The 25423-nt window shown below is 43.0% G+C and overlaps 2 protein-coding genes across 7 annotated transcripts in view; both read left to right on the plus strand.

Moving 5' to 3' along the window:
- Positions 1-685: 685 nt before the first annotated feature.
- Positions 686-14474, plus strand: LOC114573393 (sine oculis-binding protein homolog). 2 transcript variants are annotated; one of them, XM_028605575.1, is made up of 7 exons: positions 686-979; positions 3606-3735; positions 4050-4241; positions 6346-6497; positions 7808-7903; positions 8098-10014; positions 12212-14474. In XM_028605575.1, the coding sequence occupies exons 1-6, from the start codon at positions 887-889 to the stop codon at positions 10003-10005; spliced, it is 2571 nt and encodes an 856-aa protein (XP_028461376.1). In that variant the 5' UTR covers positions 686-886; the 3' UTR covers positions 10006-10014; positions 12212-14474. The 2 variants fall into 2 exon arrangements, with proteins under 2 accessions (XP_028461376.1, XP_028461377.1); XM_028605576.1 differs by having other exon boundaries at positions 8119-10014.
- A 1015-nt stretch (positions 14475-15489) lies between these two features.
- The window catches only part of LOC114572998 (rho-associated protein kinase 2), a 33264-nt gene continuing 23330 nt past the window's right edge, over positions 15490-25423 (plus strand). For all 5 annotated transcript variants that reach the window (XM_028604852.1, XM_028604851.1, XM_028604855.1 and 2 more), the window contains exons 1-7: positions 15490-15989; positions 20722-20803; positions 21530-21630; positions 22292-22429; positions 23169-23429; positions 24093-24237; positions 24350-24488. In XM_028604852.1, the coding sequence (XP_028460653.1) occupies positions 15894-15989; positions 20722-20803; positions 21530-21630; positions 22292-22429; positions 23169-23429; positions 24093-24237; positions 24350-24488 (962 nt within the window). In that variant the 5' untranslated portion in view covers positions 15490-15893. The remainder of the gene's footprint in view (positions 15990-20721; positions 20804-21529; positions 21631-22291; positions 22430-23168; positions 23430-24092; positions 24238-24349; positions 24489-25423) is intronic.

Raw genomic sequence — 25423 nt, forward strand, 5'->3', positions numbered from 1 at the left:
AACGTCAAGTTACACAGAAAGTGCACGAATCAGACCGGAAGCAAGGCGACTGTTTTCATAATAAAAGCGGAAAACGGATTGCGTCAAAAGACGTCACAGAGCATCAAACTTCTGGAGCGATACCCCCTTTTATTTCGAAGATGTGCAAAACGTGAAGATGTGATGCTTACAATATGAACTATAATAGGCCCATGAACTTACAGTCTAATAGCCTACTAAAAAAAATGGTGCAGCATTTATTTGTAGGCCTAGTGCGTGTTTGAACATTACAAATGCGGCAACATTCAAATAACATAAAAATCAGTGAATTCAGTTTAGTTTTCATCAGATACCTTTGGCTAGTTTTACTCTGGTTTGTGCCAACATACAGTGCTGTTAAATTCAATTGTACTTTGATTGGGATTGTTATTTAACATAAAAAAATGGCTCACATCAACACATTTTTTGTTAGGCTACTGAAGTTTTGATACATGTTGGCCATAAATACTTGAAGCATTTTAATTTAGTTTCAACTCACATCAATTCTAAAGTTCCATAATTAACATGTTGATTATAAATCTTGGTTGAACATTTGCATTTTAAAAACGTTCCTTTAATTAAGCATTTACTACGAAAGTCCAAACCGGAAGCCTTATTTTGTTTTTACCTGCAGATACTTGACAGTGTTTGAGAAGAGAGAGTTTTGTTCAGCGGCGGAGCCTCCAGCCCGGAGCGCACGCATGTTCAGTGGACTCGAATGGTGTGAAGCCCCAGATGAGGGACTCAGGCGTCCGGGAATGACAGTCGCTGTCACCGGGAGTGACAGCATTCACTCTAAGCTACTCCGCTAAAAAGCCTCCAGCTGATACCAATACTGATCCGGATCGGATCCAGCCGGACCAGGACTATGCCAGAGATGGAGAAAGGGAGACCACCGGAAAATAAACGCAGCAGGAAACCTGCGCACCCTGTGAAGAGGGAGATCAACCAGGAGATGAAGGTGAGAGTAAATTTGTGTGCCACTACTAGATTAGTTTTTATGAAACAAGACGTGTTATTGACCGAGTGATAACTTTTGTACGCGCACAACGTCTTCCTATTCAGGGCAGAGAGAGAGAGTCAACTGCGCACAGATCAGTGCTGGAAATAATCAGACGTACTGTGTTTGTTTTCAGTGAATGCGCTCATTGTGTCTTTTATTTAAACACTCATCCTTCATGAAGACACTTTAGTTTTAAATTTAGAAATAAATAACTGGGATCTTCAAAGTCTGCACTCCTGTGAGGATAAAACATTAATCACAATAAACATATCTTCTAAACATAAACTCAAAATGTCACACACAGAGAGATTCAGGACGTTTTAATTATAGATGTTTCGCAGTGAATAAGAGTACGTTGGCCGTTGCCTATAGGGACGCCATGTCAGGCCAGCTGTGGCCGGACGTGCACACCATAATGTCCAGCGGAGATCCAGATGTGCGTCACTTCTTCCCCGCTTTTGCGGTGCGCACACTTGCTGTACCACAGAGACTTGCCCTCATGCCTTCCAAAGGAGAGAGGGCATTTATAGCCTTTAAATAGCCTACCTCAGCCTTACACTGGGGAAAACACTTAAGCATTATCACACAAGTTTAAAGGATGTAAATATCACGCCAACATAAAGTTCCTATTCAGAGATAATGCTCATTAGGGCATGTCCTTAATAATCTCCCCTCTGCTGCTTGCTTTAAAGGACAGTCACAGTTAAATCACAGTAACAGACATGATTCCATCCCACCATTATAAGCCTATTACAGCATGGAGTCTAATAATCCATGGATTGTCTGCTTTGTTTGGGTTTGGACACTGGCTATTTGAGAGTGTTGACTGTGGGGGTAAGGGATATCTGAAGCTCCTTCAAGCAGGAGCTCCGAAATCTAAAAAGACAAGCAAGTTTTTTTAGGGGGGAGGAGATTCTGGCCTTTCGTGAGAGAGGAAATGTGCTCTTTTTGTGTAAGTGGTTTGGATTGTAGCGTTTGATATCCAGGGGAGGTGTAGTGTTACAACTTAACTAATTTTAATCAAAACATGTGAAATGCTATCCCCGCTTGATGTGAGCCTGCCTGGGCTGAATCTCAGGGTCGGCCCCGGTTTGTTGCCTTTGGCTGCAACTCTTTCTGTGGTTTGGGATATGGCTTGTCACTCTCACAAAGCAGATGTTTGTCTGAACTGCCAAAAAGAAACAAAAACAACATTGTGGGAAGTGGAGGGGTGGGTGAAAAAAAAAAAGTTGCCCGTCTTTCGTTAACAAGAAAACAGAGAGAGTAAATGACACTGAGCTGTATGCATACAGGAGAAAAAACATCACATAGACGTAAATTGTGAAGGCATAGAGATGTGCAGCTTTTAAAATAAGTCAGATGACAAAATGGCTGGAAAGGATGAGAAATAAAAAGACAGACAGGAAGGCAGGCAAACTGATTTCTAGCTCAGCTGAGGTCCAGTCTAGTGTTGTCTCTGTAATACATCTGTTTCAACACCACATTCGAACCTACTCCCTCCACGTCAGACCCGAGCGCAGCACCAGACACCGGATACTTAACTTTAATCATCGTTAGGCATATTTAGCTGGATATGATACCACTGCTTGCACTCACCCACACACTCTCCCAGACACACACACACAGCAGAAAGTGAGCAAGCAAGGGAGAGATCCATTTCTCTGAGGCCCTAGAGCAGAGCAGAGGTCGGAGTGAGGAAAGCAGGGGAAAGAATGTGCAGTCAGTACTACAGCACTACAACACCACCACAGCAGACTGGCTGTGCTGGAAAAGGGTGAAACCTGAGAGGCAGCGCTGTGTCGGGTGTCAGGGCTGGAAGGTGCTGGGGTGGAAGGGTGGAGGAGAGGATGGTGAAGATGGGAGGTGAGGGGGGAGGCAGAGGAGAGAAAAAGAGGTAAGGGGAGGGACAGGGAAAGCTGGAGAAAGAGAGAGAGAGAGAGAGAGAGAGAGAGAGTGGTGGACACTGGAGAGAGAAGAAGGGAGAGGAGTGGGGCATTTCCGAGAAGCGTGGGACCTCGCTGTGGTGTAGGGTGTCCTGCTCTGATTTCTGCCCGTTCCAGATCAGGTTTCTCCTCCAATCCGGTTCTCCCAAAGCCACAGAGAGAGGTGGGTGGATAAAGAGAGAGACCTTTGTGTTTTTTTTTTTTTTTTTTTTCATCTGGTCGTAATAAAAAAAATGGGACCACACATCCCATCTGTGGGGAACAGTTTTCTTTTCTCCCTCTTTTTTTCCAATTAAAAGAGATAAACAAAGGATGATTCATAGATTTCACACTGGTGTTAGGTTTTAAACCTTTCCATCTCAGATTTAGTAAGAGTAAACAACTTGAATACATCATGGAAAAAGCGTCATACTGTACTCCACTGTGCCCATATTCATTTCCCCAACTGGGCTGGAGCTGAGAAAGAATCCCTTGCATTGATTCGGAGTAGGCAGGTCTGATTATGTTTAACATAGGATAAAAAGTTCCACTAACAACCCTAAGATGTACGGTCACAATTTCCCATTTGCAGGCAGGCTACAACTCAATTACACTATCCCTTTGCATTGAACGTTAATCGGTGATTTCTTTTTCTCATACAGACGTTTGCAGAAAGCACAATGAACGAGCTTCTGGGATGGTACGGCTACGACAAGGTAGACCTCAGAGACTCAGAGGCCAACGAGATCCGAAACTACAGAGAGAGGCGTCACCATGTGTCTGTGCTAAAAGGTGAGGGCAGATGTTGACAGTGCACTGTTAGAACAGAGTCTATTTGAATTTACACTAACAGGTTGTGCAGGTTTCAGTGTAGACATTGAGTCACTGTTCAAATTTGCTAGACATACTCTCCTGTAGTTGCAACTTCTCAGGTTTCCTTCGTTCAAATACATCTATTGTTTCTCAACACGACTGAACTAAAAATCAGTGTAGGGCATTGTTATGGGCGCAAAAGTTATTACAGTATCATGTAAGCCATACTGTGGATTTATGCTATTGTATTACATGAAAAATCCCTAGTATTATAATATGTTTATGTCTTTCAGAGAACTCATTGCCAAAATCCAAGAGCCTGGACACCAAAGTCAGTCACTCAGTCCTCGCCATGAAGAGTGGAGAGAGAGTGTCCAGTGTTCCCTCCTCTTCATCATCCTCTTCCTCAACAAGTTCAACCCTGACCACCCCCAAGGAGCACACAAGTGCCCCTGTCATTGTCCCCCTGATAAAGCCATCAGCAGGTAGTCGGCTACCAGACAACACATTAAGTGATTTTATCTTGTAGCAATGCTCCAGATTCACACATGCGCAAATAATCACTGTACACTGTACACTCAATGTTGATTAAACCACCTTCAGACATAAAATAAAAGTCAACTCTTAAACATCAGTCATTGTTTCATTACAATGTGCCAAAGTACAGAGTCAAAATCAATTCAAACCTATGGACCGCACAAAGCAGTGGTGCAGATAATAAGAAATAACCTTAGACCTTAAACCTGGCCTGGACCAGCTTCAATTCTGAAATTATCGGCCTATCTCCAAACAACCTTTGCTCTCCAAAATTATGGAGAAAGTTGTTTATTTGCAACTGAGCAAATTTTTGACTGATAATTCTATAACTGAAGTTTTCCAGTCTGGGTTTAAGTCAGCCCACAGTACTGAGACAGCTCTGTTGAGGGTTTTTAATGACATTTTTATGGCTTCAGACTCTGGTGATACTATTGTTCTGCTGTTATTGGATCTCACGGCTGCTTTCGATACAGTCGATCACCATATTTTATTGTTCCGGTTGGAGAGCTGTGTGGGCATTAAGGGGTTGGCCTTAGCCTGGATTATGTCCTATTTGGAGGGCAGAAGTTTTTCAGTCCAGGTTGGTGATGATGTGTCCTCTACGGCTCCCCTGTCGTGTGGAGTTCCTCAAGGGTCTATCCTTGGGCCGCTACTTTTTTCATTGTATCTTTTGCCTCTTGGGTCAATTCTTAGAAATCACAATGTTTCGTTTCATTTTTATGCTGACGACTGCCAAATTTATGTACCACTAGGACAGTCAAAAGCTCTCTTGGAGTGTCTGACCGAAGTGAAAGCTTGGATGTTAATGAATTTTGTGTATTTCAATGAGAGCAAGACTGAGCTTGTGTTATTTGCTCCTAGTGACTCAGCAGCTATGACACCTGTTGACTTGGGTTGGTTAACTACAGATATTAGCCCTGTGGTTACAAACCTGGGAGTCAAGCTGGATGGTCGCTTAAAACTCGATGCTCAGATTGGTGCAGTGGTGAAGACAAGCTTTTTCCAGCTTAGGCAACTGGCTAAAGTGAAACCGGTTCTATCGCGACATGATTTTGAAATTTTAATTCATGCCTTTATTACTACTCGTTTAGATTATTGCAAAGCACTCTACACTGGCATTAGCAAATCTAATATGGCACGATTACAATTGGTTCAAAATGCAGCTGCTCGTCTTTTAACTGGAACTCGAAAATTTGATCATATCACACCTATCCTCCAATCTCTCCACTGGCTTCCTGTGCATTTTCGCACAGATTTTAAAATTCTTTTATTTGTTTTCAAATGTCTGCATGATTTGGCCCCCAAGTATTTGTCCGATTTGATTGTACCCTATATCCCCTCTCGTTTGCTCCGGTCAGCGGACCAGGCACTACTGGTCATCCCTAAGACCAAACGTAAATCCAGGGGTGATCGTGCGTTTGCGGTGGCAGCTCCGAGACTCTCAGATTGACCGAGTCTCTTCCCGTTTTTAAATCTCGTCTTAAAACTCATTTATTTTCTTTGGCTTTTAACTCAGTTTGAGGGATGATTTTTGAGGCTGTTTTTCTTTTTAGAATTCTTTTGTATTGCTATTTTATTGTTCTATTGTGTCACTACTACTTTGGTCAACTATTTTGTTTTTAAAGTGCTTTATAAATAAAGGTGGATTGGATTGGATTGGATAGACTTCTTAAATTAATTCATAAATTAATAATTTCCACCTGAAGTTTAGGAGGCCCTGTGTGCCAAGATCCTATGATTATCTAACCTACTGACATTATTCAAACATACATATACTTGATCAGATAATTAGCTAAAGGATCAGTTCCTGGTCAAAAAGAGCACAATTGACTCATGTCTCTTGAGTTCTGGTGAGATTAAATAGTTACACAGTACTTAGCTTTAGCTGTTCACAGATATTGAGAGGTAAACACTTGAAATATGGCTCTTGAAATCCTCTATAAGCTGACACTTCTAAACAGCCACACACACCTCTTTGAAACTGGGTAGTAAAACGTTAGCAAATTGCACTCATTAATTGACCTCAAACTTTTTTTTGCTTTTCCCCTGCAGTGGAAGATGTACAGAATGTGCAGATAGTGTGTGTTTGGTGCCAGAAAGAAGGGGTAAAACGCTACTCTCTATGTATGGGTTCAGAACTCAAGAGCTTCTGCAGTGAGAAGTGCTTTGCCGCTTGCAGACGGGCCTACTTCAAACGCAATAAGGTTAGTGGTAAACTAAAACATTTATACAATACATGTAAGCATCACTGTCGGCAGTGTGGCTAGGTGTGGCTTGTACCCTTTTTGTGAAATCACCAATCAGGATATCTATATGGGGATGATCTGTGGATTTGTCTTTATATTTTTGAATGTTGAGTTCAGTAGATTCTCACACAGAAATGCACATTCACTCACACATACAAGTACTTCATATGGACAGAGTTTGTGCCAGCTGGGTCACTCTTCATACAAAGGAGATCTAAGCATCAAATGGCAGGTAAACAGACCTTCAGACACAGATACTCCTGATCTTGTGAGGTCATAACTGATTCATTTACAGGAGTTTTAAAAGGGAGGATCGCTGAGAACACACTTTCTAGTTATTATGGAGGACCCAGTATAGGAATGGTGGCAGGGAGGTCAAAGTTTGTAGAGGACACTTAGTATCAGTTTCACGTTAATGGAGAAGGGGCCGGCCATTAAGTGGCTTTGCTCTGGAGGACAGGAAAGCTACAACTATGAAGAACCGCTCTGATGCACATTGCCGTGATTTTTCACCTACCATTATGACATGGATATACCCTTTTTAGAGGTGCGGTGTGACAAGCAGCTATATCCCCTTTCACCCTCACTGTTGTTTATACTGTGGCAGGTTTATTCACTCGACAACAGAGACAAAAAGGAGGGCTGAACAGACTCTGTGTGCAACAAGCCCTCTAGTTTTTCGGAGGCGGGGAGGAAAGTATTGCCGTTGGCTTGTCACTGCTTGTCTGAGAGGAAGGCCAGGAGGCCTGGGGTGAGGTGTCCACTTTCTGTGCATACCTTACCTTCAGCTGCCTCATGTTTCGTAACTCAACACGACTCAATGGGTTACAGAGATGGGGGAGCACTCAGATCAGCAGCGGATCAGCTTACATGAATCAAGAGGAATTTCCTATATTAAAACTGGCAAGGCCATTAATAATATGACAATACATCACCTGCCTTAGCTCCCTACTCGGTTGTCGAATTGTATCTGTTTCACAACACAGTGATTTCCCTGCGAATGCCTTGCATGAAGTTCAAACTTCTTCTAACCTTGATGACATTGCGATTTTATTCGAAGCTATTTTCTGCACTTGTTATGTAGAAGCTCAAATTTGGTTTAATGACCACAGAATTATTCCAGTGTAGCATTGTGATTTTAAGCAGCTGCAGTTACATCATCATGGATTTGAGAAATGATCAATCAAAAGTAGGTTGAACTCAAGTCTGACAAACTGCGTTAGAGTGGTTCATATCATGTGTGTCACACTGTGGTTTTACCCTGTCAGGCCAGAGATGAAGACCTCCACGGTGAGAGATCCCCTCAGCACCCCCATACAGAGGACTCGCCTAGACTGTTGTTAAAGATAAACAGCAATGTCAGAGTAAGAGGACACTATCAATGTATCTTTTGTTTTCCAGTGTAAAGTATTATTATGAATATGTTATAAAATTAGAAGAATTTACAACTTATAAACAGTTTTATACACATGTAGCTTTTGCATTCTTCTTTCTCCCATTACTCTATATTTTTACAAAGCTTGTAGGTAAGATCTGTCACTTCAATGACCCTCCACAGTCTCTCTCCCCTGTGCCACAGGTATGTGATTGGTGCAAGCATGTCCGTCACACTAAAGAATACCTGGACTTTGGGTCTGGCGAGGAACGACTCCAGTTCTGCAGCACCAAGTGTCTGAATCAGTACAAGATGGATGTTTTCTACCGAGAAGCCCGTGCAGCTCTCACCAGCTCCAGCCCAAGCAGAACCAGCCAGGAGGGGAAGACGGAGACCGTTGTGGCCGGCCAAAAGCTACTCACTCCTGAGTCTTGGAGCAGCAGCAGCAGTGCAGGAGAAGCTCGTCACAGAAACGTTTCCCCTAGAGGGCCTACGCCAATCCATGGATCAGCAGAATCCACCTCCATGTCCCCCTCAGAGGCATCCTCTTCTAATTCCAAGATCCCTGTATCTGGGATGAGGAACCTGGAGAGACCCATCCAGCCTCCTCCCCCAGCTATGTCACCCCACCCTGCTCCCCTTCACCCTCCACCTCATCCTCGTCCTCCTCTGGAACATCAGCCGGTACCTCACATCCCAATGACCTTCATCAGGCCTCCTCTTCATGCTCAGGGCCTGAAAAGCCCCCTTACCAACCCCCCCAGACACCCAGGCCCTCCTTCAAGCCCTATCCACAGACCCCCCCACTCTCCTCACCTGCAGCACCCAAACTCTTCCATGAATCCCCCTGGACTGATGCATCCCTTTCCAGGAGCCTACTTTCCTGGCTTGCACTCCCCTCCTCTGAACATGATGCCAAGAGGTCCTGTCCCAATGCCTCCCATGATGAACTATGGTATTCCGACCTTTAGCCCTCTTCTGCCCCATCCTACTATCCTGGTGCCTTATCCCATTATTGTTCCCCTACCTGTCCCCATACCCATTCCCATCCTCATTCCAGTCCCTTCTAAGGCAACCGTAGAAACTCCAAGTCACAGTGGTGTTATCCAGTCTGTGCCAGAGGGGGTAGACAGGGGTAGATCCAGGGCTACTGGGCCGCCACCTCAAGGGATCCCTGAAGGGGACAGCAGATTGGTTGCCAACAAATTGGGTGGAACCTTGACTCAAGGTCTCCCCTCACTAAGTGTCCCCAACACAGATTGGGTTAAATCAGAGAAGCCATTCCCATCCCCAACATCCACACCCCACAGTGGAGCATCCTCCCCCAGAGCACAGTACAGTGAATCCCCCTGCTCAGCCTCAGGGTCAGAGGGGCTGACAGACTATAAGCAGCAACAGTCAGAGCGACAAGTCATCCAAAGGGTTTTCCAAAGGACCCAAGTGAAACCCAGTGCCAATGGAGTGATGGACCTATCAGGGCTGGGAGAGTCAGGAACTGGGCAGGGTACCAGATCAGGGCTCCATGACATCATCAGACCCACCCCTCCTCTACTACAGTCCCCTTTACATGACACTGTCTACCATCGCCAGGACTCCCACACTCCACCTTCACACACCCCACCCAGCCCCACAGGGAGCAGCCATCCATATGATGCCACATCCCCTGCCCTGAAATCTCAGGACCACAGTCCAAATGGGATGTCCTCCTCATCCATACCTGCCAGTCCTGACTCCTCCCTACCCCAGAGAGTACCAGCACCACCCCCTGACCCTGTGCTCAGTGAGCTCGAGGCCATCAAAGAAAACAAGTGCTCTGTTGATGGCACAGTGCGGGTTGAGGGCCCAGTCGGTCAGTCAGAAGAGCCCTTAGCAGTAATCGGGGAGGTAGGAGAGGACCCCCATGTTCCTGATGAGGACCATGCCTATGCCCTGCCCACAGCGCCAAAGACAGGGGGGACCACCACCCCGCTGCTCTTGCCCAAACTCAGGGACAAGGGTAGCCTGCGGAGCCCTGCTAACATGCCCAGTGCTGGTGACATGGAGCCAGCTCTAAAGAGGCGATGCCTACGAATCCGTGATCAGAATAAGTAGAGGATGGAGGTGAGAGATTATATTACAAGGCAAAGTATAGACAGCATTGCTTTCACTAGCTGTTCTATCTGATATACCCCAAGCAGCCCATGGGTGGGATTTACTGCATTTCAGAGATATTCAGGTACATTTAATTGCATTGTTCTGTGTGGCAAATTCCACCAACATGGTATTCTGTGTAGGTTAAATTAAAAACCAGAAATTATGTTTAAATGCCATTTCATTGGAAATGGCATTTGCATGGCATGGATTGGAAAATGTCCACAAACACACACACACACACACACACACACACACACACAGGGCAAGCTTAATCACAGGTCTCTCAGTATGCGCGTGGTCACTAAACAGCATGGCGCCAAAGAGAGAGAATCCCAGTAACATGGCACTCCTCTGGGCTCTAAGGTTACAACAGGGGAAGGAGGTGGAGGGCACAGGCAGTGAGAGTCACTTTGAAAGGTAATCACTTCACCACAATCTGACAGTCACAATGCTTTGTTTGCATGGCAGCCTGTTTTGTAGGCTCAGATTTGCCAAGATATGCATAGAGTATGTGTCTGTTTAAGAGGGAGGGAGAGATTTCTACGTGTTTACCAATTAGCTGATGCTTTTATCCAGAGCAGATTGCAATGTATGAGAAGGTAGAAGTGAAGCACAGATGTCTCATGCTAAATCAAACCTTGACATTGAGGTTATGAGATGGTCTGTCCAACCTGACACCCAGATAGAGAGACAGATCAAGAGAGGTTGGTTAAGTGTGACCCCAAAGTCAAACTCTTGCTTCTTGCAGTATGAACGGTGAGGCAGTGCAGACATGTTTCTGAGGTCACTGTAGAGACAGAGGTGATTGTCAGGCAGACTATAAGGCGCTCTGAATATGAGAGCCAGCCCTCAGCTGTGATAGAGCTCTGGGGCTTCACTAGAAAACACAGGGGCAGAACCAGAGCGTTTCGATTACGCATGTCATAATGACACCCTGTTCTGGCTTCGGCTCGTCTCTCTCCCATGTATGAGTTTAGCACTCTCCTCTACTCTCCCCTTTCAATCCTTTTCCTTCTCTTCACTCACCACCGCTGTCCCCTTCCAACCAGATGTTGTTAGAGTGCTGCAGAAAATCCTCCTTACTTTGGACCAATCAAAGGGCCTCTTGATTTCACTTGCCTGATTGGTAATCCAAATGGCTGTAACACCACCCGTCGTTCTCACCCGCTGGTATCTCGCCATAGCAAGATTCATGTTACCATTTTACTGTATGTCCTGAGATGAGCTGCTGATATTACAGAGTTGGTTTAAATTTCAACTGGCCCTGCTTTTCTCTCCATTTTCCTCTCCAAAGGCCATGGGTCAGCGTCATAGTTCTGTTTAAAAATGATGACTGTTGACAGAGAATGCACAACATAAACCTTTATCTTATACCCCAGCTGTTTCAAGATTCCCTTTCACTAAATAAGTTCCCACCGTTACTCTTTTTGTGATTTGTTGTGGTTTGTCGGTCCCCTTAGTAACCATTACATATGAAATCACAGCATGCTGCTTGTGTCGTGCAGATGGATTTATGGCTCAGCGTTGTGTGTAAATGGAGCTGGCTGCTGTATGCGAATGACTTTAGCCCGCCACCTCCGTGCTGTCCTGTTCCATTGTCTCTACTGCTAAAAGTCTTTAAAAAATCTCTCACTCTGACAGAATCAGCAGCCAAGTGAAGGACTTTACCTCAGGAAACAGCCTGTTTTTTCGTCTCAGTTTTCCTTGCCTTTATTTGGGATATTTTATAGCCCCGTGTAATCCGATCCCACCACATGGGTATTTGCTGAGCGTTTGAAACTGAAACGCAATGGGACAGAGGGAGTACGGAACACTGGTTTGGCCCTTACATGAGAGTGTGTGTGTCTGTTTACGTTTAATATGTGTGTGTTTGAATGAAAGTCTGTTTCAGTGTGTGAGAGAGAAAGAGGCCAGATGTTCTTGGTTTGATTGTGCCCTGTGCGACAGTTATCTGAGTGTTGACACGACTAAAAGCCTCATTCTCAGCGTTCATGTGGAATAGGTGGATTAAGGAATGAGTAACCAGAGCAAGAGGGGTTGATATAAGATATCCTAGACATGGAAATTAGAATTAGCCTAGAATCTATAATATCTCACCACAATTTCTCACTCTCCTTTCTATTATTTTTTTTTTGCTCGCCCTCTCTCTCCACCTAATGAACAGACTCCCTGTTTAACACTGAATGGCGGTGCCAGATTCAGTGCCACGCCCTCTTGTGGATAACGCCAGTGCTAACACCCTCCAGCCTGTCAGCCCACCAGAGTGTTGCTCTGCCTGTAGACCAGCAGGGTGCCAACCCAGGAAGGAGTCCAGATGGCCATACTATCACCAGTCAATGTGTGGGAAGAACACAACACAGTCACACATTTTGTCTCGGACCAAAGAGTATGGCTGGCTAGTGTGTTATGTTGTGTTCAGTGAGCGCTTGATATGGAGCATCTCAGATCTTCTCCCTGTCTGACATTGCCCTAAAGTGTGTCTGTGTGTATGTGTTGGTGTGGCTGCCCAGATGCACTCCTCCTCCTCCTCCTCTCCTTGCTCCAAACAGCAGACAGGGCTCTGATCAGCCTTGTGTGGTCTTCTCAGATGGAGCCTGAACATGATCTCTTTCCAGGGGAAACGGTTTGTTTTCCCTGCCCGGCTTGCACAAAGAGCCACATTGTTCCTCTCCCCATATCCCACGCTGACTCCCCACTCCAGGTTTTGGGTTACCTGGCCGACGGGGGCTCAGACTTCAGGAGCTTTTTTTTTCTTTTTCTGACTGGCAGCCAGGAATATAGTATACCCTTCTCCCCTCCAGATCACCGCCCAATCTAAATATGGCACACAGTAACACAGTAGTTCTGAGGCTTGATTCCTCAGATTAAGACTTCATCATTGGGCAGTTTACACATTGTGTGGAAAGAGCCTGGCTGTGCTGTCAAGACAGATGACACCATGAGGGAAAAGGATGCTCACTCTGCTTCCTCTAAAACAAAGTAAAACTAGAAAATGTGAGTGGGCACCTACTGATATACAGTAGCTGAGATGGTTTGTGAATACTTACAGTAAGTCCTCCTGATGACGCTGGTCCCTCACCTTTCACCTGATCTGCCAAAGCTTTGATTTGAATCACTTGTAGCACCAAGTGCCCTGCATGTTTGCTTTAAAATTCATGGCACATGACAGTTTAACTGATCCTGATTCCGATTTTTTTTAATTCTGATTCTAAAAAATCAGGCTGGTAATATTACCAAATGTGGTGTTATACTCAGCCGTCCAATGCTGTAGTATGCAGCGATCAGTATTACAGTTTCCGCTGTTGGTGATACCTGATGAAATTTGATTCAGAGAGATCACTTCAAGGCTTTGTCAACACTTGTCCCATTGTAAAAATTCAGTTTTTCTTGTTGAACTCTACACAGATACTATTTGATGTTATATTAATTTATGGATTATGCATCTGTAGATTTTCACAAAAAAGTGCTTTATTTCTTCATTTTTTTTTTTTTTTTTTTTTGATGATTGTATTTTGTGTGCCGAAGCTCTTAAGTGTTTATATACTGTATCCCCACTAGAGAGCAGTGTTTGCTTTTGTAACTTTGCACCTGCCCTTAGTTGACAAGAAAGCCCCAGGAGGTCCATAGGCAGCCTGCTGAAACCCATATGAGTACACAGAACATAACACGGCACTCAGTGCCAGCTGACTGATATCCAATGCCAAGTAGATAGCTTTCCTCCACATCTTGCTGCCATTATTTTCTCTTTCCATCCTAATGTTGCCTACCATTACAGCAGTGTCAAGAAGACCCAGGGTGCCCTTCAAAGCCTCTTAATGAAGAGTTCAACACTCCCCTGGGATGAGCAGTCATCATGGCCTACTCCTAGAATAACTCTAAATGTGACCCACCCCTGCCATCATTCCAAAACTACGTGCGTGCGTGCGTGCGTGCGTGCGTGCGTGCGCACCCTAAAGCAGCGACACATTTCTCCCCACTCATTCCAGCCTACATCTTCACCACAAGTCATGCCATTATGTTAGTGTCATCCTCGGCTTGTCAGGGGACTTTGTCAGTGATGACATCACTCTAAATAGCTGTGGTGTCAACACGTGGTCCTCTACTCTGATGCCAGAGGCAAAAAGATACATTGTTAAAGACTGCCATTGTTGGTTTTATTGCACATTTTAATCATTGCCATTTCTGACCTGATACAGTATTTGTGGTAATCAAATGTTTGGACAAAAAAAATAATGTGTCACAAATGATGTTGCTGTTGTTGCCTGAAATTCATTGGTACTTTCTGACCTCCCCTGTCAATCATTTAGCCCAATGTCTGAATAGATTATTCACAGGTTGTCTGTATTTGAATATAGATTCAGTAACCGAGAGCTTTGGTGGAGGCCTCTTTGTAAAGTAAAATAAATAAAAGTTATTCTAAGAGCATACAATTGTGGTCTGTTTTAACAGTTCTTCAATTATTATGTCGTTTGTACTTATCCTTATAGTGCTTTTTAAAATATAATTCTTACCCAAGAACTGGTATTGTGTCATGCTGTAGAATCTGAATGTAGGGCTGTATTAGTTGACTTCATGTACACGCATAAAACAATCCAGAATTTGGGAAGTAAATATGGAGTGCTAACACACTGCGGTCCCTGTTAATTTCTATTTTTAGTGCCTGCGTGTCTGCAAGGCAGCGCATCAGCATTCCTAAAATACTAAAAGTTTGTCCAGGCCCTGAGCTGTGACGGTAAAACAGATGAATGAGATAAGAGAGCAGGAATTTCGGCTTGGTGAGGGCTCGCTGGGAGCAGTGATTGGGGGTAGTTAGGGGTCCATATGGTATCCCGGCGTGGGGCAACTTTCCAGGGGTAAGATAGAGCCCAAAACTGCTGGACAGAAGTTCTCAAACACTTATCAGTACACAGGAAAAGAGGGAACCGATAGGGGATTCATGTTTGTCAAGTCACCTACACTTTAGCACAAAAGCGGATGCGAGATACTGCCTTCAAAATAAAAGCATCAATCAAGCTTAGCAATGAGATTGTATAATTGGTAGTATTGTTTAATTAATTTATTAAATATAAATTATATAATTTTTTTAGCTTGAACATTTTCTCTCAAAAAAGAGAAAAAAGCTAGTAACGTTTTTTTTTTTAAATAATCTTATTATTTTTTTGTATTTACATAAGAAGACGTGTATGTGAAGCCTAACTGTAGCATATTGGCCTATATGTAAATGTGTTTACAATATTTAAAAGTATATAAAAAAAGTATTTATTTACAAAATGAACACATTTTAAATGAGTATTTCTTCATTATAAATACATAATTACATATCATACTATATCACATTCAATATTTATATTATTTATAATTATAACTATCCTTACTATCTTCCGTATTGGCTAACATTATAAGCCATAGCATTTATTTTGAGGGGTAACGATGAGAGTTTTGGTTTGCTAGCTCGAACCGGAAGTCATGCTTTCTAACTTGACAGTGTTCTGTCCTACAGGTTGGAAACCGACGCTTTGTGGTCGGATAAGATTTTGTTGTGCCTACCTGGGAGCACACGGGGCTCACCTGGAAGTGGATCGACTTCACTCGGCTCTCAAAAGTCCACTTGGTTTCCACTTTGTTGTGCGATATTAATGAAAAAAGAGTGAGGCAGCGTACTTTGGCATCGGATAAATAATTAACCCGGCAACTCAAGCGGCAGTTTACAGAAGAGCTGACATGAGGAGCTGAGCCAAGCAGTAGCGGAGTGCGCCTCTCGCCCGCGACAGAAAGACAGGCCCACAGGTGTTTTTTGTATTGTTTCTGTTTCATGTCATTTGGCCTGAATACACTGCGCTGTCATCATGCTCGGAGCGGAGAGCAGACTGGAAACCCGGTTGAAGAAGCTGGAGTCCCTGATAAGGGACCCAGAGTCGGCACTAAACTTGGAAACCCTACTGGTGAGTTCGCATTTACCGTGTGGGTCTTATACAGGTATAGGTCTCACTAGTTAGACTGAGAGCCAGGCAAATGAGTTACACACACATAGCTGTGCTCTAAGTTTTCATACTGCCATGATCACATGCATCACAGCTGGAGTAAACAAATACAAAAAAAAACAGTTGCACAATCTAAAGAAATAGCATGGACAGTACTCTTTATAAGATTACTGCTTGTGAAAACCTCAGTTTCCATTTGTTTATCATTACTTTGGCTTTTAATCAGGGATGCAGCAAAGGGAAACCCCACCTAAACTTTGTGCTGCCACCTTTTCCTGTGTTGAATACATTTTAATCTTCTTTTTTACAGTTATGATGGGAAAATATGTTAGGACATTTTGTTTATAATAATCAAATATGATAATATTTTTAGATTGGGCATTAAACTGAAACTTGCCATTCAAGGATATAGACAAAAGAACCAATTAGTGCCCTCCCTAAAATCTGAGTAGTTAATTCATTCATCTTTTCTTGCCACTCCATCACTGTCTGTCTGTGATTAGTATCTTGGTGTGGCCCCTAATTGACAAGCCCTCTCTTTGACCTCTTAAGAATGTACTCCGCCTACTTTGAGAAAGTTGATAAAACTATTGCCACTGCTAAGCTTCTCTGCCCTAACCTCTGACAACAAAAGCACTTTTTTTTTGAGCTGATATGGAGTAGCTTTTGTTCTGTTCTTGACAGTATCTCCCAACAGGCCACAGCCCAAAACCCGCCTTACTTTGTAGGTTTGCACAATGCACAGCTATTTCATTCAGCCAGCACTGTGCACTGTATATTCTAAAGTATGGTAAGGCATTTCAGACAATCCAGACATACCTAAGGAAATGTAAAGACTGGATTAACATGCTTTTCTACATGGTCACATTTTCGCTCAGCAAATTAAATAATTTGATGATAAAATGTTCAGAAAAATCCCTTTACTAAGCTGCTTCATGGAGTTTTGATATTAACAGAACACCACCAGCCGTGGTTGTTAGTCCGGTTATCCTGGTGCTATTTGAAACAAGGAAGAACCCAGATGATTATGGTACATTGGCAAGGTCAATATGTCAACCTGTTGAGTAGATGACAGCTAAAGGAGATTTGATGTTGCCTATGCAGGTTGTCTCCGCAAAAAACAACCCTTCCAACTGCAATATTTCCTTCTGGAGGAAGCCATGTCTATTCTCAGTGCTGATGAATCACAAGTCCAGTGTAAAGCCAGGGTAGACCCAATTAATGTCATGCAATGACATAATCAGACAACAAAGTGAAATGAGTCAGTTTAAACCCACGTCGACTGTCCATCCAAACCTCAGTCATTATTCTCAGTTTTATCTCTACAGTCATCTGCGTCTGGTTCCAAGCAGCTCTTTAGTGGACATAACTATGGCCACTGGTCTACGTAATACAGGGAGCTACCATGCAGGAAGCTGAAGTCACTTCCTGGAATTGAGCTGGAGTTATCCTGCCGTGACCTCACGTCACTATTTCCTGTTTGTCCACAATGATTTTTGTTGTGTTTGCGCAGCAGATGTTTTTTGAAGCATTTTTTCTTTTAATCTGCGGAAGAAGGGATTTGGGTGAAGCTTTTTAGAAGATGAGCTGTTTTTGATATATATTTCTGTATTGTGTATTTCTTTCCTTTGGATTGGTGGGGACTTGGTCTGTAAAGGCAGGACACAGTTTACATTTTGATTCTGAGAACCTCTCCATTGCTGCTGACTGTGCTCAGGTAGAATCAGCTCACTGTGGAGTAGGTGGGAGGTGTTTGTGTCTGAGGACACACAACCAAGCCTACACAGGATCCTGTTCAGATTTGTCCAGATTCCAGAAGTGATAAGCAAACCAGAACTGTCTTCAGCTGTCTTCGGCTCAATCAGGGGGCAAGAGATTTAAAAAATCTAGTATAATCCAATTTTACGTTGACGTTAACCCCTCGTTAATTGAAATAAACTGCACCATCTCTGGTCTTAGTGGCATTCACCTACTCTGGCAATTCACAGTCACCCCCTTGTCCCACCTGTGTCAAGCTGCAGATCATTCTTGTACTTGTCTATATCCACAATGTTCCACTTCCGGGGTTGCTCCGGTGCCGCCGGAAGTTCCGTCGGATGTCACCCTTTTCTGCCCGATGTCCCTCACCTTCCGCTTTCTTTGTGTTGTAATTTTAAACTCTGGTTGATGTATGAGGAAACCTGACTCCTCAGGGTACCTTTTTAACTATCTGGCAAAGTTTATGTAGATATGACTTTACTGTGTTTTGGTACTTGAAATTCATGACTGACAGATTTAATACAGGATTTAGATTTGATACTGAACTCCAACCCTAGTTAACAATGTCGTTTCTAACTCTTTGCACATTTCCAGACTGTTCTTTTATTTTCTATTCCAGGTCAACCTTTATGTTTAAAAACTAGTTTAAGAAACAAGGATGTAAGATTTTAGTCCCGCATTCCCAGAGACTACACACACATTTGAATCTGCTAAAATTAGATTATATTTGCATATGCACATAGAGTTTAACAGTTCTCGCACACTGTTGAGTTACTTCTCTACTGCAGTAACCATGGTTGTTTCAACACACACACACACACACACACACACACACACACACACACACACACACACACACACACACACACACACACACACACACACACACACACAATCACTCACACACTGTGTAAAATGATCATAGATCCTCGAGCGCTCAGCCATGAATCCAGTCCCATAAGCTGTTTGTCCCACAATAGCTTCTGAGCCTTTCGGTCTATTTCCACCCGTCTGCGGTGGGGGAGATCTCTCCGCACCGCTTCTATTTAAAGGTGCAGAATTGTTCCACCTGCCTCCTGCCCACCCACTCACATATCCCTGAACAAACAGACCGATAGACACCACTGTGGCTCAACCACCCCCCCCCCCCACACACACACACACACACACACACACACACACACAGTGCATGACTCCACTTGACCCTTGTTTCTGGGGAACAGAGGGTCCTACCACCTGCCCAACTGCCCTGCCAGCCTCATGCATTTGGCTCACAGAGAGACAGTTTGAAAACTGAAACTCAACACCGCTGATTTAAGAACTGATGACGCTACTGAGGTCCTGGCTTTCAGTCTGACTAGTGCAGTGCCCGTTGAAAATGTGCCTGTTTGGAACGGGCCGATTGCTTGGCCTGTGGTATTGCTGCTTGTAGAACTCATCAACACCAAATTGTACCTATTACCGAAGTACCCCCAAACCACTTCATATGCAACTCCCCTGTATACCCTACTACTGACTGACTTGATTTACCTGACAGAGAACGAATCCGACCTGTGACAATTTCCTGCATGTCTTCCCCCCTCTCTCCCCTTTCTCACCTAGCTGTCCTGTTGAATAAAGGTGAAAAGATGAGAGAGATGTTCATTTCCATACAGGTTTAGTGGCTTAACAATGAAGTAGGGGATTTGATTCGCGGGGGTATTTTGGCGACGGTAATGTTATTAGTTAGCAGTAGACCTAATTAACCCGGGGTGAGTCTGATGAAAAGTGCTGTGTCTACATGGTTCAACTCTGAGATTTTCTCGCATTGCACAGCGCTGTGAAGGAATAATCTGATGCGCCTTTTTTTCGCCAACCTTATTCCACACAACAGTCGTGATGAGATGTATTTCACATTTTAGCTGCCAAAGCTCAACCCTCTCTGTCTCTGGTCCTGCTCTCTGCTCAGTCAGTGTGCAGTGCGAAACGGGGAGTGGCCAGCGGCTAGGGCAAAAGCCAATGTGTGCTTCTTTTACACACACATATATATATATATATATATATATATATATATATATATATATATTGCATTTTTAATCCAAACAACGTTAAACCTGGCACCACACTTCCTCGTGCCCGTAGCAAGATACCTGTCAAGTTCGAAATCCATCGGACTAACTGTTCGAGAGATATGCGCATAACAGACAGACAGACGTTCCTGCAATTTATAGATAGCAAATAGATAGATGTTGCCACTGCCCCTCTGTGTTAAGACATTGGGAGGGTTTGTGTTTGTTTGGATGGAGCGGGTGTTGTTTGGGCCGGGGGCTGTAACAGCATCTTCGTGACTCATTATTGTTCTTTAACTTGTTATGTCTCTACGATCCAAACTCCCTTGTCCTCTGGTCATTGTTTTGTTAAGCTGCACATTAGCAGTGTCATTTTATCTTCCTGTAATGTTGCATTTAGGAGCACACAGCTCACAAGAACCTAATTCTTTCTTTCCTTCCTTCCTTCCTTCCTTTCTTCCTTCCTTCCTTCCTTCCTTCCTTCCTTCCTTCCTTCCTTCATCATTCTTTTATCAGCCAGCAGAAGGTCAGGGTTGTCAAGAATTACAAGACTTGTCCTGACAGATTAACGAGAGAATTGTAAAAAAAAAAAAAGAAAGTCTTCCTTTTTTGCCAACATACGTAGACAAAACTTTAATTCATCTTTAAAACATGACTATATTTTGATGTGTTTCTATTTGTTTGTGAATCATTCAACAAAACCCAAGCAATAATGCTCCCAATTTGTTTTTCTAGTGTAGGAGGCAAAATTGTTATTAGATACAGTTCTTAATACACCAGAGGTAAACTTACAAGTTAAATATCTTTTTTATATTTTTGATTGTGTTCCTGTCCATTCATTTGTTTTCAAAGGTTGATTGAATAATTTGTCTTTACTGTCTTTTTAGGATTCCATGAACGCGCTGGCTCATGATTTGAACTATCCTGCTCTGCGGAAAAACAAAAACATTGAGGCCTTTCTGAACCGATGTAAGAGCTACAGTGTGTTTGGTGAAGGCCAAGATTCTCGCTTAGCTTAAAAAATACCTATAACGTTGGTTAATACAAACCAGAGCAGTCTGTTGTGAGTATGATGCTCGTTTGTCATTGCACGCAAGCTATATGTACAGTGGAACGTTTGGTACCTTGTAAGAAAATCGTTATCCTTCTTCTACAGGCCACATTTTGGAGACGCTGTATACAGTCATTGTTTCAGTAAAAGGTCACAAAAGATATAATATATGATATAAATATATGAATAAGCACCTCCATAGTCTGATTTGTGCATTCAAATCAAATGCGATTTTGCCCTGATAACTTTTACAACCAGAATATCACTGAAAATTAGATATGTATCACTTTTGTATAATTTCTTTGTGAAATCTTTAGCTCTTTATATTTGTTTATACTTGAGGTCATATACAAAGATTAAAATTAATATATTGGACCAACCTGTGGCTAAAAACCCCACCGTACTAATAAACTTGTCTTCTTCTAAAACCTACAAAAGTTTGACATTCACTTTAGACTGGTCTAACTTTTAGTTAACTTTCACCGTGGCCAGTTGATGTACATTCCTGGCCCTGCACAACATTTGTACTCTCACTGACCTCTCTGATCCAGCAGTTAATTACTCACCTGTTTCTTTGAACCTAAATGGTTGAAGCTTGACCTGTGTGTGGTGTTGCTATGGTAACGTATCTGTCCATCCCACAGATGAAAAGGCAGCGAGTCAGCTGCGAGAACTGCAGGTGAAGCCTGACGACTTTGAAAAAGTGAAGTTGATCGGGAGAGGAGCCTACGGAGAAGTGAAGCTGGTGAGATGTTTCTGGCCGAGTTGATGAATGAAGTGTGTTATTTTTTCAAATTATTATTATTATTAATGCTGCAGCAGTGCAGTCAGATTAAATAGGAGAGTTTCTCCAGAAGCTGCAGAAGAATATAGCAGTTTTGGCACGAAAATACCAGAAGCATGAACCACTAGAGGGGGCAACAATCTGTGAATCTATCAAAATGTAAAATATGTAACATCTGCAACTTGTTTTTGTGGTTTCCAATGTAATTGGCACCTTTCTTCTCATCACGGCCAACTTTAAGTTTAAAAAAAGTAATTAAGGCAAGCAGTAATTCCTTCAAAACACCTGGTTTTTCCAGATGTTTGTTTCTTGTGCAGAAGCTTGAATCTGGTCTCTACTGAGCATCTTGTGGTAGAAACAAGTCTGGACAGGCTCAGTGTGTGGGTGGGGAGTGTGGATTCTGGTGTGGGGGTGTGGATGGGATGCTTGGTGCGTTTGTGCTTGAAATCTTGTGTAAGCATGTCTGTCTATGGGCGTGGGCCTACAATTATATGTCTCTCTTTTTCTCATGTTATCTTGGTCATTTTTACATTCTTACTATCTTTTACTTATTGACCTTGCGCAGTTATTGCTGTCTGCATGCCAACGTCTCCATCTTTTTCCTCTCCCTCCTCTGCTGCAGGTCCGTCACAAGGCCTCTCGGAAGGTTTACGCCATGAAGCAGCTCAGCAAGTTTGAGATGATCAAGCGGTCAGACTCTGCCTTCTTCTGGGAGGAGAGGCACATCATGGCCTTTTCCAACAGTTCTTGGGTCGTCCAGGTGTGCACATACTGTTTAATTCTATTGAAAAACACATAATATGCAACATAGTGGAAGGATTGAACATTTAAACAATAATTCCAGAAAGGCTTCTAGTTTAGCGCATCTCCAGAAAACATGGGTAGGAATGTTACAGCTTTTACAACTGTGATATACACAAGATAAACAAAAACCAATACACAAAATGCACAATACAAATGATTGCAGCTATGATATATAAATAGTGTAACCACATATGATATATACACATATAGATAGAACAATAAATAGGAAATCCAGTAGAATGAGTCTGGCTTTGTTATGTCCAATATAAACAGCAAGAAGGTATGTCATATTTTAAAGTAAAGTGTGATAAGTAATTTAGGAAACACTTTCGAAATAATTTGCTCAAATGAACATAGAAAATGCACCTAATTTAACTGAAATGCATCGTTAAACATTAAACATATATAATGATAAGCAAAGCATATAGGATAACCTAAATGATCAATTAATTATCACAATCTATTATTACAATGTATGGATTCCCCCCCATCTCTACTTATTGTGCACTGGAGTAATAACATGGCGTCATGATTTTGGCATCATGTTGGAGATAATAATCTGTCTGTTGTTGTTTGTTTTATGACACACATCATCCAGCGTTAACACAACCACACCTTGTAGTCAAATCTGTTCCAAAGTAATGGCTTAACATCCTTTGTTGGGCCTTCAATCATATGAGTTTGTCATTTCCTAGCTGTGCTGTGCTTTCCAAGACGACCGCCACCTCTACTTGGTGATGGAATTCATGCCTGGAGGCGACCTGGTCACGCTCACCATGAACTACGACATACCTGAGAAGTGGGCTCGCTTCTACACAGCTGAAGTAGTGCTGGCGTTGAACGCCATCCACTCCATGGGCTTCATCCATCGGGACGTCAAACCTGACAACATGCTGCTGGACCAACACGGACACCTCAAGCTGGCAGATTTCGGCACGTGCATGAAGATGGACTCGGTAGGTTAATTTTGTTGTGCCGTTGTTTTCAAATGCGTTGGTCCTGGATAGGGGATCAAGTTAAGGAACTATGAACCTTTTTAACTTCTGAAGCTTTTAGTCCTGTAATTTTTAAGAAAATAGTCAGTTGAATAGAGAGTGGATTGACTTTTTCTTTCTCGAGACTAGTGGCTCTTTTTTTCCGTGCCCTAGTGCACCACCAAGTGTTCAGATTGCAAAGTGAATCTCTTGCATCAGGTTGTTTTTGAAAAGGCCCCAGGAGTTATTGTGCTAAACAACCAATCTAGGGTACAACGGTCCCGCCTCTGGTGGGAGTCAGGAAGTGTTTTTCTACCTTTTTTGGTTTTTACCACAGCAATTTCTAAATAGCTGGTTCAGCAAGTGGCTCCACACATTTGAGCTCTCTGAAACTCCCAGAGACAGAAAGTATCATATGAACAATTCAGCAGAGATCGCACCATTTGTCTCAGAATATCTGGAGTATTGATAAAGTTTCAGAAGTATTTTATTCAAGAAAAGTTTTCATGAAAAATAGTATTTTTCCATTGGCACCTGCATTACATATTTCTGTGTGAATATGTCTTATTTGTTGGGCCTTATCCCCTACTGTAACTCCATTCTTGATTTCGCCATACAGTAAATCTTGTTTATTTCTGTTTGCAGACAGGCATGGTGCACTGTGAAACCGCTGTAGGCACACCAGACTACATTTCCCCCGAGGTGCTTCAGTCTCAGGATGGTGCTGGTTACTACGGCCGGGAGTGCGACTGGTGGTCTGTAGGAGTCTTTATCTATGAGTTGCTGGTCGGTAAGTGACCTACCATATAGAGTACATCATGTTCATTTTTGTGCTGTTTGGCAACCTAAACATTTTCATCCTAAAAATCAATCCTTGTACAAAACTACTTATTTTTTCGCAGGTGAAACTCCCTTCTATGCTGAATCCCTGGTTGGTACTTATGGGAAGATCATGAACCACAAGAACACACTCATCTTCCCAGATGATGTAGAGATGTCTCAGGATGCCAAAGACCTCATCTGTGCCTTTCTTACTGACAGGTTTGCACATGGAACTCTAAATCATAAACCCTTAACAATTGTGCTTTAACAAGAATTCAGAGCACTTCACAATTTCTGGCTGCCTGACATGTGCATACACACTTAGATTTTCTTTGTCTACTCTACTATTTATGTAAGTGATTATTGGACTCTTGAGCAGTTTAATGACATTGTTTGGAAAGGGGACTTTGTTTTAATTCAAGAAACAAGTTATGAAAAGACTCCTATAGCTTTGTAGCCTGACAAGCCAAACCCACTTCAAGATGTTGGGTCTGGGAACTCACCATTGGCAGGGCTCAATCCGAGAGGCGGGATAAACGGTTGTCTTTCAAATTCCCTCTGCACGCAATAGGATAACACTGCAACCAACCAGAGCAATGAAGAAGGTAGCGGAGCTAGTTGATAGATTAAACTTTTGCCGTATCCGGTCGGCAAAACTCCGAACACCTCTTCCTTTTTTAAGAATGACTTCAGTGCTGTTCTTTGTTCTTTTCTCAAAGAAAAGCTTAACTCCAAGTCTTCCAGACTTGCGGCCAAAGCCAATTCGAAAGACCGCTGTCCGCCGGCAGCAGCAGCAGCCATAAGCCCGCCCACCGACTCTATACACGATGTGACAGAGTTTGGTTTTTCCAGCTCGCAAGCCAACGGAGAGTTGCTAGACGACCCTGTCTGCAAATTACATTTGCTGCCCCTAGACGCTAGGCTAATAGCTTTGTTCTTCTTGTCAAAGAAATGTGTTAGTTTGTCTCTCTAAACTTTACAACTTCCCCAGCGTGTCTGTGGCTCTCTTACTGGTTCATACTGACAATGTTAATCTTAAAAAAAAAAAAAATATATATATATATATAGTTCTTTTTTTTTAAAGGCTAATCAATATCCTAAAATGGCTGGGCACTGTAGTGTTTAGCAAACTGTTCTAAAACAGGAGCAAAAAG

This window comes from Perca flavescens, chromosome 18, assembly GCF_004354835.1.
Source record: "Perca flavescens isolate YP-PL-M2 chromosome 18, PFLA_1.0, whole genome shotgun sequence".
NCBI classification, from domain to species: Eukaryota; Metazoa; Chordata; class Actinopteri; order Perciformes; family Percidae; genus Perca; species Perca flavescens.

Coding starts and splice junctions, on each gene's coding strand:
- LOC114573393 (XM_028605575.1), top strand. CDS start 887: ATGCCAGAGATGGAGAAAGGGAGACCACCGGAAAATAAACGCAGCAGG. Junction 980..3,605: donor AGATCAACCAGGAGATGAAG/GTGAGAGTAAAT, acceptor TTTCTCATACAG/ACGTTTGCAGAAAGCACAAT. Junction 3,736..4,049: donor CCATGTGTCTGTGCTAAAAG/GTGAGGGCAGAT, acceptor TATGTCTTTCAG/AGAACTCATTGCCAAAATCC.